The sequence below is a fragment of the Otolemur garnettii genome, unplaced genomic scaffold, assembly GCF_000181295.1.
Source record: "Otolemur garnettii isolate 467f Iridium unplaced genomic scaffold, OtoGar3 scaffold00074, whole genome shotgun sequence".
Taxonomy (NCBI): domain Eukaryota; kingdom Metazoa; phylum Chordata; class Mammalia; order Primates; family Galagidae; genus Otolemur; species Otolemur garnettii.
In genome coordinates this window covers 3,786,577-3,802,101 of record NW_003852469.1, presented here as the reverse complement: position 1 = coordinate 3,802,101, position 15,525 = coordinate 3,786,577, and the positions used below count along the sequence as shown (strand labels likewise).

The following is a 15,525-nucleotide window of genomic DNA, read 5'->3' as shown; positions in this document are numbered from 1 at the left end:
CCCACGGGGATAGCTTGAGGCTCTGTCTCAAAAAAAAAAAAAAAAAAAAAAGAAAATGTGTCCCCTTTTTCTCTCCTTTTTTTTTTTCTGAGACAATGTCTCACTATGTCACCCTTGGTAGTGTGCTGTGGCTCACAGCAACCTCAAACTTTTGGGCTTCAGGGATTCTCTTGCCTCAGCCTCCCAACTAGCTGGGACTACAGGCGCCCACCACAATGCCCGGCTGTTTTTTGGTTGCAGTTGTCATTCTTGTTTAGCTGGCCCGGGTTGGGTTCAAACCCTCCACCCTCGGTCCCCTGTGCTACAGGTGCCAGGCCCCTTTCCCTCTTGTGAAACCATGATTTATCTGTATGTGGGTCACGGTATACAGTTTAATTTTTACATTTAGAGAACTGAGTGTACTTGTGGTGGGCCAGAGAAGGAACTTAAATGATTGGAAAAAAAGGAACTTACATGACAATAGGCTAGAATGATCAGAAGCTTCTTCAAATAGATAAAGGTATAGAGGGAGGGTTATTGATTCAGTCTAAAGCTTGAATCGTAAGTAATTAGAGTAAATGAATTTTTACCCATATTGGAAATCCAAGAACTGGAGAAAAATTTTAAAGCCTGAAAGTACCACCCTGAGCAAGAGAGAGACACTTGCCACCCAATCACTACTAAAAATAGAAAAACTAACCAGGCATGGTGGTGCAGGCCTGTAGACCCAGCTACTTAGGAGGCTGAGCCAGGAGGATGTCTTTGAGGTTACTGTGAGCTATGATGGCACAGCATTCTACCCGGGAAGACAGAATGAGATGCTGTCTCAAAAAAAAAAAAAAGAACTGAAAGTGGCAAATTTAATACGAGGGAGCACAGCTAAAGTAAGATATGCTGGCCTTCAGTTGAAAAGTAAGAGAGTATGTTTAGAAACTTATATGAGTTCTTTTTTTTCCTTTTCCTTCTTTTTTTACATTCCAAAGGGACTACTGGAAGTTTCGTTTTTTAAATACTAATACAAAAGATAACTTCGCTTCACTCAGCTGAGAGAAAAATTACATCATGTTTAAAAAAATATTTAGAGCATAAAATCTTACTCTTTGGAAAGTATGAAATATTGTTAAATCTTTGAGCAGTTTTAAAGAGAGACAAAGGGAGGTCAGAGGAGGAAACTAAACAGAAATGACCGCGATGTGTTGAATACAGTCAGATACTGTGTGTGCCTCCAACTGATCTCTGAGTAAATTGTAACAATTTATTGTTTTGACTTAGGATGATTTCAGTGTTACTCCAAAGAGCCAACTCATGATTCTGTGTAAACTCAATAGCCAATGGAAAAACCCTAATCCTAAATGCTACATTGTGTCATTGAGTGGAATGTGCCAAGTTCAGCAGAACTGATGAGAAGGGCCCTGACAGGAGCAGCCAGCGTCCCCAGGGATTGCATTTGGGCTTTGATGGGGAAGGGAACGGCTGCGTGTAGAGGCAGGCTGGCGCTCTCTTCCTGGGCCTGCTGTTTCACAAAGAACCAGACGTGTCAAAAAAGAATCATGTGAATATGTCAGGCTCTGCATTTCTCATCTGCCTACTGAGAAGAAAGCAAGCTTTGGTCAAGGAGTGACTCCTGTTCAAACAAGATGAAAGTTAAAACACCTCTTAGCTTAAGACCCTATGGTTTGGGATCATAGCGTCATATTGCTTGATACTGAATAAATAATACTATATAACTTCTAGGAATTTTTCGTTCCTGGGGATTCTATTAAAAGAAAAGCTGTTGGAAATTTTAATTGTTCTTGACCTAAATATTGGCTTGATACTTTAGGTTATCATTAGCAGTAAGGAGAGGTATGTTTTCAGTTATTTGATAGGATAGATCTTAAGTTCTGACTCAGTTTATCGTACATTATTAAAAAAAACTTTTGGCTAATGTAGTTTCAAAACCTTGGGAAGGCTCAGTGCCTGTAGCTCAAGCAACTAAGGCGCTAGCCACATACACTGGAGCTGGTGGATTCAAATCCAGCCCAGGCCTGCCAAACAACAATGACAACTACAAAAAAATAGCCAGGCATTGTGGTGGGCACCTGTAGTCCCAGCTACTTGGGAGACTGAGGCAAGAGAATTGCTTAAGCCCAGTTTGAGGTTGCTGTGAGCTGTGACACCGTAACACTCTACCTAGGGTGACAGCTTTAGACTCTGTCTCAAAAAAAAAACCTTGGGAAATGTTTGGCTAGCATTTGCCTAAAAAATATAATCTCCTTCCAGAGAGTAAAGTCTTGTGCTTGAGAGTAGGGCCTGTGTAGAGACGTTTTCTGTGGATTTGACTACTCGCCCTGCTACTTACTAGTTGTAGAACCTAAGGCAAGTTAATCTAAGTCTCAGTTTCTTATCTGTAAGATTCTTGGGATTTTAATAAGTCCCTAATTTGTTTTTTACATCAGACAAATGGTAGATCTCTTTATGATTCAGCCTACTGAGCCATGCAGCCATTACCATATGGTTTCTGTTCTTACGGGGTTGTTACGAGGGGAAGAGCTAATCACTGTGAAGGGCTTAGAGTGACGTCTCTCTGAGTGCTCAGTGGTTGCGGTTACTTCCTGATCACATCTCCCACTTATTTTTGTTTTACTCCCTATCACTTTATTTTTAGCAAATCCTTTTGATATGTTTCCTTTTTTAATTATGAAAATTTTAAATACACATAAAAGTAAAGAGAATAAGACAGTGGACCTCCACTGTCATGTCATGTCATGTCAACATCACCAGATTCAGCAGTTATTAAGATTTTTCCCACTTTAGTTAGGATTATATCCCAAAGTACAGGTTTTTTCAATTTTATATTCTGTGCTTATATATAACAGTGAAGCTCACTCGAATTCTTTTTATTGATAAGATAATAACTATTTGACTATTCTGTACTGGCCAGGTGCCCGTATCTCAGTAGTTAGGGTACAGGCCACGTGCACCAGGGCTGGTGGGTTGGAACCCGCCTAGGCCAGCTAAACCAAAACACAACAACAAAATAGCCAGTGTTGTGGTGGATACCTATAGTCCCAGCCACTAGGGAGGCTGAGACAAAAGAATTGCTTGAGCCCAAGAGTTTGAAGTTGCTATGAGCTTTGACACTACGGCACTCTACCAAGGGTGACAAAGTCTCTGTCTCAATGAAAAAATAAAAAATGAATAAATAAATGTTCTGTACTATTGGCCGTAAGAAAAGATGGAGACTTTACATCTTTTATGTTTACCTGGATGGAGTTGAAATGCAATTCTTCTTAGTAAAGTAGCACAAGAATGGAGGAAAAAGTAGCCAGTGTACTCAATACTAATATGAAACCAGTATATAAACTGCAAGCCCACACAAAGAAAAAGACAAGTAAAAAACACAAGTATAGTCTAGAAAAGGGGGAGGGAAGAGGAGGGAGTGAGGAAGGAGGGTGACTGGTGGGATCTCACCTCGTGCACAATGTAGGGGTGTTCAGCACACCTCCTGGATGAAGGACTCAACTACAACTTGAACTTTACCTTAGAAATGAAAACCGTGTAACTTAAACCTTCATAACCTCATATCAGTTTGAAATCAAAACAAAACAAAGATATTAAAGACTCTGATCTTAGATCATTTTCGCAGTGTTTTTAGAAAAATAGCATGTTTTTTACATAAAAATTATTGATCTACAAGCTTATGAGTTTTGTACTATGTTACCTCAACAATAAGACACTGTCTTATATTTATTTTTTCTCAAGAAGACACACTAGGGCTTATTTTCAGAGGATGTCTTCCTCTTCGATCCAAAATGCAGGGCATGGCTATACAGATACGCTGCGTAGCCACGCCCATCACTAGGTCTTATTATTGGGGAAGGGCTTATATTTAACAAATGCGTAGAAATCCTGCTAGGGCTTATTTTTTGGGTAGGTCTTATTTTTGGGGAAACATGGTATATCCTTTGTCCAGATTTGTCTTCATATTCCAGGTTTGTTTGTTCGTTTGTTTTTAAGTTTGGGTTTTTCTTTACAGTCAGAAGAAGAAGTTGTAGAAGGAGAGAAGGAAGTTGAGGCTCTGAAGAAAAGTGCAGCCTGGGTATCGGACTGGTCCAGCAGACCTGAAAACATTCCCCCCAAGTGAGTTCCGCACATTCGTGTCAGGAACAGGCCACAGTCGGGCTGCACATGTTTAGACACAGTGAGCTGGTAATGCCCACGAGATGTTCAGCCAGTGCATTTATCTGAATTTTATTTTTAGGGAGTTCCACTTCAGGCACCCTAAGCGTTCTGTGTCTCTAAGCATGAGGAAAAGTGGAGCCATGAAGAAAGGGGGCATTTTCTCTGCGGAGTTCCTGAAGGTGTTCATTCCATCCCTCTTCCTCTCTCACGTTCTGGCTTTGGGGCTGGGGTAAGTACTTCTGAACTTCTAAAGTTTTTTTCCGTTCATTTTATCCTCATTTTCATATGTAAGAAATGTATGTGAAAGCAGTTGGTATTGCTTTGCATTTATTGTTTTGGTGCAAATAAGGTGAACTTAAGAATTATTAAAGTTGGTACATGATTGGTTTGTAAATTAGCATTTTTTCATAGCAGAGTCTTATTTGAAAATAAGATGTTCATGTTAGTCCTTTACATGGTAATTTTTAAGTGGACTCTTCTACAATTGATTTTTCTTTGGGGGCATTGTTTAATTAGCTAATCTCAATTTATAAAGTAAACTAATCTTTACTTAACATGTAACTTTTGGGGCTGGCGATAGTATTTTTTTCCCCATGTGTGATAAACTATTAACATCAAATAGTCTTGAGTGAAATTGATAAATTGGTTGGTACTATTTTTTTCTCTCTTAACTTTGTGGTATTTTCTGCTGAAATTGACCTCATATTCACTGGCATTTGGTTAACTTTCTAGGCACATTTTAACCCTTTCTAATCCTTTGTCAGACTTTGTCTGACAGGATGACTTTTTTGTTGTTTATAAACAAAAATAAACAAGAACACTTTTTTTATGTAACCTAAAATAGATAAAATCATCAGGTGATTTCATATTTATGTTTTTCTCTTTTAAAACTGTAGGATAATTACAAGAAATCTACCAACCTCTTTCCTGCCCAAATAAATAAGCGCTAGGGAGTCTGAGGGTGGCAGAAAAACTGGGTTGGAGGCGGCACCTATGGCTCAAGGAGTAGGACGCCAACCCCATATGCCAGAGATGGTGGGTTCAAACCCAGCCCCGGCCAAAAAAAATAAAACAACTGGGTTGGAAAGGGTTAAATGAATTGCTTTTGTCTTCATTTGAACAATTATGGAAATACACTTTTAAAAGATGTTAGGAGTTACGGGGTAGCTTTAACTTTTTTCAAGTGATATCTGTATGATCTGTAAGCATGGCCATGGGTAATTTTCAGTGTATCATCTGCAGAAGATGGATCATCCTGTACCTTCCCTCTGAGTTGCTCAGCATGTCAGGGGGAGAGTCCCAGTCATGCACACAAAAATGTGCGTGCGGCTTCCCACCAGCCCTTTCTGTCACTCTTGAGTTCTTGATCTGCCTTTGTGAGGGCCAGGACGGTAACTGATCACAAACCGCGTGAGGACGGGCACTGTGTAAGTGCCACCGTAGTGCCGTGTGGGCCGGGGTGGAGTTTAACACATGGCTGACTGCATGGTCGTTCATTTGCCCTCAAGAGGTTGGTTTTTGTACTTTGCAAATTCTTTTTCATTAATCCTCTTGCTAATAAGTCTAACTCTTGATATACATGAATGTAAAAAGAGTTAAAAACTTGTTTGCTTTCACTGCACTGGTGGTGGAGCTAGTTACCTATTTTCCTTAACTTCCCTTCTGCTTGTGCTGTGGAAGAGGCCCATTCCTCGTTTTGTGTGGGGAAGTAAAACTAGGCTTCTGATCCTTCAGAGTTCTCAGTAGGAGCTGTCTTCAAAGCACTGGCAGCTCTAGTTTTTTTTTCCACATAGAGCACTAACAGTTTAGCATATTACTATATTTTTGTATCTGAAATGTCAGCAGAACGTTTTGCCCACCGTCAGGAGCATCTCAGAGGAGGCAGGCTCTGCTCTACTCTGGGCAGCCTCTGTTCTCTCTGGCTTTACCATGTGTAATCACTGGCCCGGGCTCTCCAGTCCTGACTTCATGGCTAAGCAGAATTATATCAAACCAGTTTGGCTGGGCTACTGACTGGTTTTAATTAAGAAAGCAATAATTTCAGGGTGTCAAGACACTATGCATGTACCTTTAGAGTTTTTTACAAGGACTGACAAATTTAGTTACTAAATAGAGTTCAGCCTATGGACAATCTGGGTGCAGAACTGTTGGAACAGATCAAACATGATACGCTCTGCTTCCTTTCAGCATCTATATTGGAAAACGACTGAGCAGCCCTTCTGCCAGCACCTACTGAGGGAGAGAAAAGTCCTGGAAATGCGTGTGACCTGTGAAGTGGTGTATTGTCACAGTAGTTTATTTGAACTTGAGACCATTGTAAGCATGACCCAACCTACCACCCTATTTTTACATATCCAATTCCAGTAACTCTCAGATCCAGTATTTTATTCAAACTCTGTTGAAGCATTTTACTAACCTTATTCCCTTTTTGGCCTATAAGACACTTTAGAATTTCCTAACAGAGTTTACTGTTGTTTAGAAATTTGCAAGGGCTTCTTTTCTGTAAATGCCACCAGCAAATTATAATTTTGTCAGTGATGCTATTATCTCCAGTTAGTGTCCCCAGACTGAGACCTATATCATTCATGGTATAAATATCTTCCCCTTAAAATGAGATCAGGTTAGCAAATCGTATAAAAAAAGCTTTGTTGTTGTTTTGTTTTGTTTTGTTTTTTTTAAAGACAAAGGCAAGCTTCTCTAAGCTTGAATTTATAGTTATTGAAAAGAAAACAAAAACAAAAAAAGCAAAACATAAGAAAAAAATCCTGGGCAATAAAAAAATTACTTTAAACCAGCTGTGGAGCCACTTTTTTGTCTAAGCCTCCTAGTGATAGCGCCTTTTCATTTATAGGAGGCAAGCTATATAAACGATAGGTAGGAGATAGGATAAGAACTAGGATATATCAGCAGAGTTTAATACTAGTCGTCGCAATGCTGTCTTTTCTATGGTGTAGAATCTTTTATTTCTGATAAGGAACGTCTCAGGCCTAGAAATATGAAATTGCTTTTGAGATTTGTGTGTGTGTTTAGTATTTTTATGTTTATTAGCTGCACATGAATTTTTCATGACTTTCTCTAAAAATGTTTTTATTTCTCCTTTTTTTTCTTTATAGAATAGGCTTTGGAATGTGTTCCAATTTGTAGTGTTAATACAGGCTTCTTGTTTTAGGAAGCATCACTTAACACTCTGAAGCCTTTAAACTCTAGAGATGACTGTTTCAGAGTTATTCCAGGCACTTGTGCAACTTTGAAAAACAGACTTGGGTTGTGGGAACATTTGACAAGGTTCCGAAAAGATGCCATTTGTTTCCTTCTGATCCCTCCCTCAGTAACGTTTACTCTGTAGTCTTCCCCTGGTGATTCCTGTGATCCTGCAGGCACTGTTGATTTTCTTATGTAGCCATCTTTTCAGTTTTGTTAAGTTCTTGAAATTCCAGAACACTCTACAGATTCCTTCAGTCGTATACTACTTTGTTCATTTTTAAAATGTGAAGCTTTAGGACCAAATTGTTAGAAAGTACTAGGGTTACCAGTTATCTCAAGTAGATCTTATTGGATTTCAGAGCACACAGCATAACTCTGGAGGATACTACTATATGTTTTATATATAAATACTGTTTTATGATGCAGACATTGCTGTTGAGTATTTAGGAAGGCATTGTTAATTTTAAAACTAGCAATCTATGAAGTGCACCATTGGCTTGAATACAGACACTATGACGACCAGGTTTGCCAGTTTGCAGAAACGATTTAACTCTTACTTCTGACATCAAGGTTTATAAAATTAATGTGTTATGGTGGGAAGTAGCATACAGAATAAACAAAAAGCGTTTCTATCTTTTTTCAAGAATATAGCCAGCTATCTTTAAAAAAGATGATATATCAAAACTAGTTCACTGAGTTTCATTTTTCACTCTAGCACTTGATGTCGTAATGGTTTCGGATAGCTTTTTATTACACTTGTTTCTGTCTTACTCTTGAACCTGGTAACACTTGATTTGCCTTTGATAACCTATTTATTTCAAGTGTTCATATTTGCATTTCTTTGGGAAGAAATGAATCTGATGGCCCACTGATTTTGAAAAACATGAGTAAAATTGGAAAGGCTAGTGAAGTTAAGAGAACCAAATAGGTAAACTTCTACAGTATGTAATTTGTATTGCAATTGGTATTATGGGAAAGAAAAGTAAAACTAGGCTTTAAAAGCAACTTTTTACAAGCGGCACATTGCACTCTTTCCAAATTCACTAGCAGTTCTGTCAGTAGTGCAGTTGAACTTGGGCATATTTATTTCTTTCAACATTGAAAATAAGTTTGGTTTTTGCCTTTTTCTTAAAGTATCTGTGAAATTATGGAATATTCCTTAAAACCTGACTGTATCATCCCAGTGGAACTCACCAGAAGATGAGGTCGTGCAGGGTTTATCGATAGCCCTAACATAGGGGATGAATGTTTTTGCTCCTAATTAACTTTGTGTTGCAGAGAAACAGATTGTATGAGTGGAAAGGAGAATTCAACAAGTAACAGTTGAAATTTTAAGATTAATGTTTAAAAAGCTTTACACCTGTTTACAATTGGGGGACAAAAAGGTAGGCTTCATTTTTCATATGTTTCATGAAAACTAGCTTAGTATATTTGTAAATAGAATCAAAAGCAGAACTGCACAAACTTGCACATTGAAAAGTGCAACAAGATCCCTTGATTTGCAGTAAAAATATTTACTATTCTAAAAAATGAAAATCGAAGACTTAGCCAGACAGATAAATTTTTAAATGAACCAGTTGTAGAAATTATCGGAATTAACTGAGCCAAAGTGATTATGCATTCTTCATCTATCTAGTTAGCACTTTGTATCATTATATACAGTTTACAATACATGTATAACTTGTAGCTATAAACATTTTGTGCCATTAAAGCTCTCACAAAACTTTTTCTGTCAGTATATCATTTTTATGTCATGCGTATTGCCTGGGAGTTTGGTGACCACAAGGCCTCCCCTGCCTTCCCAAAGCTTTTCCCCCTTCAGGCCCCCAAGTGCTGGACTGCCTGATGTTACGGGGAGCAGCGGTGCCCCTGCCCTGCCCAGCGGCCTCCTCCTGGGGGAGGGCCTCCGTCGGGCTGCAGTGCGTGTGACCGTAACACTCAGAGCATTTGTTCTCCCAGATAGTGGCTGGATGTTACGGTACAGTTGGAAGACAAGTAAGTGTTCTACGAGTGCAGGGGGGAGGAGCAGCGGCTGCCGACACCTGTGAGAAGGTGTGCTGGGAATAGCAGGACTCAGTGGCTAGAGGCAGAATGTATAGGGAGGTCACTGAAAATGTAGGTTAGTATTGAGCTAGACAGATTGACCTGCCCTTCTAGGTAGTGCTTAATTGTGTAGTCAGCAAGGACACTTAGGAGGTTTACTTTTTTTTTTTCTTTTGAGACAGAGTCTCAAGCTGTGGCCTGGGTAGAGTGCTGTGGCGTCACAACTCACAGCAACCTCAAACTCTTGGGCTTAAGTAATTCTCTTGCCTCAGCCTCCCAACTAGCTGGGACTACAGTCACCCACCACAACCCCCAGCTATTTTTTGGTTGCAGTTGTCATTGTTTAGCCGGCCCAGGCTGAGTTTGAACCCGCCACCATCAGTGTATGTGGCTGACACTGTAACCACTGTGCTATAGGCACCAAGCCAAGGGGGGTTACTTTTTTTAAACAGGGAAATGAACTAAGTCAGTGGTTCTCAACCTTCCTAATGCCGCAGTGTACTTTCATTGTTAAAAAGGGGTTGAACGACCCTTTCACAGGGGTTGCCTAAATACATCCTGCATATCAGATATTTACATTACGATTCATAACAGTAGCAAAATTACAGTTATGAATTAGCAACAAAAATCATTTTATGGTTGGGGGTCACCACAACGTGAGGAACTGTATTAAAGGGTCACAGCAGTTAGGAAAGTTGAGAACCACTGCTTTAGCTGATTATGCCATCTAGTGAAGGTGAGTCGGTTCTCTAGGTGAGGGATTAGGGCCTGCTGGGCTGTGACCCTGGGGAGGGCAGGTGGTCCGGGCTAGAGGTGAGGGACAAAGCTGATGCAGACTGGTGAGAAGGTGATTCCGAGAGGAGGAAGCCGTGTGCTCCTGCCAGTATGGCCTGAATACGTGTGTTAGTGCCATTACTTGAGCACAGGAGAAGTGGGCTGTGGTGGGAGGAAAGATGATTGCAGTTTTGAGTGCACTGAATGTGAAGTGTCTGGGGGACAGCTGCTTGAACAGAGCCAGGAGACGCAGGACGAGCACTCAAGAGAAAAGTCTGGCGTGGGAATGAAACCCTCAGAGACACACGCTTTCTGTCTTACATGATGTTTACACGTACGACTACCAGGAACGCCGAAGGAAGTTAGTAAAGTAAGAGTGAGATACAAAGAAAAACAAAAGTAACAGTGAAGCCCCCATTTGAAGACTGAGTAGAAGAGACGCTCAAGAGGTCAATGACAAAATTAATATAGGAGAACTCCCTCCCCCCAAAAAAATAGCAGGAGGTGACCGGCCTGTCAGATGTGGGGTTAAATAAGATGACCTGAAGAGGAGACAGGAGGAGAGGATTGTTTGCTTCGGTCGGATAAAGAGATAGGAGCAGGTGTGTAGGTGAAGGAGAGCAAGGGGCAAGGCGGGGATGTGCAGGAGCAGAGAGAAGGACATGGGGCATACGGCCCCTGCCCCTGGAGCCATGGGGGGCATTGCCGGAAGGGCTCAGATTGAGATGACCTTGGAAAGGGGGAGTTCATAGACCCAGCCACGTGTGATAGGAAGCGAAGGTGTGGGTGAGAATGGTAGAGAAGTCTGTTGGGAGTTCCCCACCTGGGGGCTCCGTGTTACCCATGAGGACTGACCAGGAACGTGGTGGGAGACGCTGTGGGAAGATGGGCTGCTTTCCAGCCAGGAGGCAGAACCAAAGCTCCTGCCTTCATTCTCCAGCCCACCCAAAAGCATCAGTCACGTGGAGTCAGCCGGGAGCCCCTGCCAGGCTCTGCCATCAGGAAGACCGGTCAGCCTGGTGCTTTTGAGCCAAGGGCGATGAGGCGCTCTGGACCTTTCAGTTCTGTGATTCTCGTTCGTAAATTGTGGGTCAGGCTGAAGAGCAGGATTGGGACTGCACACTATGGACAATGTGTAGTAGTTCACATCTGGCAGTGGATCATGAATGTAGATTTTTATTTTAAATGTCTGCTTTATGCCTTTTGGTAAATGGACCAAGCTGATGGTCCAGAATGCAGTGGGTTTAAGTGAGTGAGATTCCGAATCACAAATGCGTAACCTTTAGTAAGCCAGTAGGCTCCATTCTTTTATTTTTTTTGGTTGTTTTTTAGAGACAGGATTATGCTCAGTTGCCCAGGCCTCAAGTGATCCTCCTACCTGAGCCTCCCAGAGAGGCCCCATTCTTTTTTTATTTATTTATTTTTTTGAGACAGATTCTCAAGCTATTGTCTGGGATAGAGTGCCATGGCATCACAACTCACCGCAACCTCCAACTCTTGGGCTTAAGCGATTCTCTTGCCTCAGCCTCCCAAGTAGCTGGGACTATAGGAGCCTGCCACAACACCTGGCTGTTATTTGGTTGCAGTTGTCATTGTTGGTTAGCAGACCCGGGCGGGGTTAGAACCCACCACCCTAGGTATATGTGGCTGGTGCCCTTGCCGACTGAGCTACTGGTGCCGCCCGAGACCCCATTCTTGATGTGGTAATTTCTGTGTATTTACCCCCTTGAGTAATTTATTGTATCTCTGCTCCATGAGAGGTATGAAGTTCAAGGAATCACTGGGTGTAGACTAATTATAAAATCCAGTGAACATTTGGGGAGGTGAGAGCATGTGTAAAGATTACTATGTCCTTTATTATTGTTTCTTACCTAGAATGGCAAAAATATAGAGGTCAAGAAATTAGCCAGTTGATAAATTCAAATCAAGGGAAAAACACTTTTGCCAAGGCTTCATTTCTCCAGTTGAGAAAACAGAGCTCATGAGAAGCTACTGGACAAAGAGGCTTTGAATACAGATTGGAGGTTTGCCCAGGCAGAAGGGGGTTGAAAACTTGGGATGAGGGAAGACATCAGAAATCATATTTCTGAAACATGCCAAATTATTTGGTTACCACTGAGTAAAAGATACCTGGCCCTGCAGCTTACGTCATTCTTTGAAATGCTTTGCAGAAACCCAAACCCCCTTTCCCTCCTCCATCTGGATGGATTTTATCCATTCTTAGGCCGTGTCCTGTCCTCTACTCCACCTCCTAGTTCATGGGCATGTTCAGTAAGGAAACAAACAGGTGAGAAATGAGCTCCAAGAGTGATTGCAGCACAGCGGTGCGGCTCACAGGTTCTCAGGGACATGGGAATGAGCCTCACGGCTGGTCATTGCACATCAACCCTGATCTGAACTCGAGAGCCACACAGCCAATGACCCGTCACCCTCCCACCTGCACACCCATGGGCCCTTCCGACTATCCTGGGCTCCCCACCTCCCTCTGACCTTTCAGGCGCCCCTCTGCCTGTGTTGTCTGTCTTGAATACTACAGGGGCCCCTTCTGTGGCCCAGATCCCAACCTCTTCCTCCACTCAGACATCTGGCCAGTTGCCACGGCCTGTCAATCACCCTTCCCACCTGCCACCACCTTAAACAGGCCCAGCCCCCTTTGTGGGATCACTCCGAACCTCCTAACTGGGCTCCACGTTTTGTGCTTTTTTCTCAGCAGCTGGTGTCATTGTCCTAAAATATAGATCTTTTATCACTGTGTCACTTAAAATCCTTAAATGGGTCCCTCTTATCTGAGGGAATAAAGTTTAAATTTCCTGAAGTGACTGCCAGGCCCTCCCATCTCAAGCGTCAGGCCTCCACTTACTTCTGCCCACTGAGGTCAGAGTGAAGTGTACTCAAGTTCTTAGAACTTGCTCCGCCATGGTAAGTGCTCTGTCTCTCCCTTCCAAACCCCTTGGTGTGTCTTTTGGCCTCAGCTCAGAGGTCACTTCCTCTGAGAAAGCTTCCCTGACCTCCCTCACACGCTGCACCCCCACTGGGTTAGGTGCCTGTGCTGGGACCTCTCAGTACAACCTGGCATCAGTCACGCTGAACCTTCCTAGCCTGAGCTCCTCTGGGGAAGTGCCATATCTTACCCTTCATATCCCAGAACTGACACCACGCTTCTCAGATAATTCATGCTAAAAATGTCTATTGAAAATTACTGAATTTTATTTCAACATCAAAATACTTGTTTCTACCCAGGTGTTGTGGTGGGCACCTGTAGTCCTAGCTACTCAGGAGGCTGAGGCTAAAGAATTGCTTAAGCCCAAGAGCTGGAGGTTGCTGTGAGCTGTGATGCCATGGCACTCTACTGAGGGCATCAAAATGAGACTCTGTCTCTAAAAAAAAAATGTTTCAAGCAGTTTTGTTAGATTTATCTGAAGCGGAACACCTAGGTGTTTTGAGATAACCTAGGAATTGGGGATGATTGAACTCCAAGGCAAGTTGCATAGAACAACACCAAATTTGTGAAGTTTTTCACTTTTGAGAGAGAAGAGAAAGGGCGGCACCTGTGGCTCAAAGGAGTAGGGCCCTGGCCCCATATGCTGGAGGTGGCAGGTTCAAATCCAGCCCAGCCAAAAACTGCAAAAAAAGAAAAAAAGAGAGAAGAGAAAAATGTTTAAGAAACACGAAAATAATAGAACTCAGGGAAACCTGGAATCTCCTGAAGTCACCCAGGTCAAAACCAATTCTTTAAACTTCTGCTTAGATCCCCAATGTTTTTTTTATCCCGTGCCTTGTTTACAGATAATCCCATCTACTGTTGTATTTTGCATTAGAATTGCCACAGACTTGACTTTAATAATGGGATTGGAAATCGGATGAGTATCCCTAACTTGAAAATCTGAATTCTGTGGCTGGGCATCATGGCTCACACCTGTAATCCTAACACTGGAAGGCCAAGGTGGGTGGATCGCCTGAGCTCACAGGTTCCAGAACAATTGGAGCAAGAGCAAGACCCCGTCTCTAAAAATAACTGGGCTTTGTGGCGGGCACCTGTAGTCCCAGCTATTTGGGAGACTGAGGCAAGAGGATTGCTTGAGCCCAAAGAGTTTGAGGTTGCTGTGAGCTATGACACTGTGGCACTCTACCAAGAGTGATAAGTAAGATTCTGTCTCAACAACAACAAAAAGGAAATCTGAAGTGCTCCAAGATCTGAAATTTTATTTATTTTTAAGAGTTTCTCAGTGTTACCAAGGCTGGAGTACAGTGGTATCATCATAGCTCACTACAACCTCAGATTCCTGGGTTTAAGCAATCCTCCTGCTTCAGCAAGGACTACATGATCATGCCACCGTACCCAGCTATTTTTTTTTTTTTTATTTGTAGAGGCAGGATCTCACTATGTTGCCCAGGCTGGTCTCAAACTCCTACCCATAAGTGATTCTCTAGACTTCCTCCAAAGTGTTAGGATTACAGGTATGAATGACTCTACCTGGCCGGTGCTCAACTGATTTTGAGCTGGCATGATATTGAACATGGATCTGTGATTAATTTTAGCCATATAACATTGTGGGCTGGGGTTGCCTCAGATGCCTGGAATGAGATGACTGCTGGAGATGTTTGAACTAAGAGAAAGGTATGGAGAGCCAGAAGCGTTTGGTTTATCCCTGTTCTCAGTAAGTTCCCTCCACTGCCTATTGAGAAAATGTCTTGGGAACTTTCTTTTTGCTGAGTATCAAAGAATATTAGAATAACAGTCCTAATAAATAATTTACCAGATGAAGGAACCAGGGCTCCGCAGTGTTAAATAATTTGCCCCATCACAGTATTAATAGTAGAGTGCCGTGGCATCACAGCTCACAGCAACCTCAAACTCTTGGGCTTAATCGATTCTCTTGCCTCAGCCTCCCAGGTAGCTGGGACTACAGGCGCCCCCCACAAGGTCTGGCTATTTTTTTGTTGCACTTATTTATCTGGCCTGGGCCGGGTTCAAACCTGCCACCCTCAATGTGTGTGATGGAGCCGAGCCAGTTTTTTTTTTTTTAAGACTATCTCATTCTGTCACACTGGGTGAATAAAGTACTGTGGCATCATCGTAGCTCCCAGCAAACTCAAACTATTGGGCAGTCCTCTTGCCTGTGCCCCTTGAGTAGCTGAGATGACAGGCACACACCACTGAGTCTGGCCAGTATTTCTATTTTTAGTAGAGACAGGATCTCACTTTCAGTCTGGCTTGTCTTGAACTCCTGAGCCCCGGCTGTCTACCTGCCGCAGGCCCCCAGAGTGCTAGGATTACAGGCTTGCTCCACCACGCCCAGTGGGATGCCAGTTCAAAGCAACAGCTCTTTCTAGGCACCAGTCTTTCTCAAGCATCTGGGA

General features: G+C 42.4%; 1 protein-coding gene and 1 non-coding gene across 3 annotated transcripts in view; one reads left to right on the top strand and one right to left on the bottom strand.

Moving 5' to 3' along the window:
* BNIP3L (BCL2 interacting protein 3 like) overlaps positions 1-9,074 on the top strand; it is a 26,834-nt gene extending 17,760 nt beyond the window's left edge. For both annotated transcript variants that reach the window (XM_003793952.3, XM_012807722.2), the window contains exons 4-6: positions 3,998-4,101; positions 4,223-4,372; positions 6,331-9,074. In XM_003793952.3, the coding sequence (XP_003794000.1) occupies positions 3,998-4,101; positions 4,223-4,372; positions 6,331-6,379 (303 nt within the window). In that variant the 3' untranslated portion in view covers positions 6,380-9,074. The remainder of the gene's footprint in view (positions 1-3,997; positions 4,102-4,222; positions 4,373-6,330) is intronic.
* On the bottom strand, positions 2,407-2,474 carry LOC111726673. Its single transcript, XR_002774390.1, has one exon. It is a non-coding gene; the product is annotated as a small nucleolar RNA SNORD77 (small nucleolar RNA).
* Positions 9,075-15,525: the final 6,451 nt, after the last annotated feature.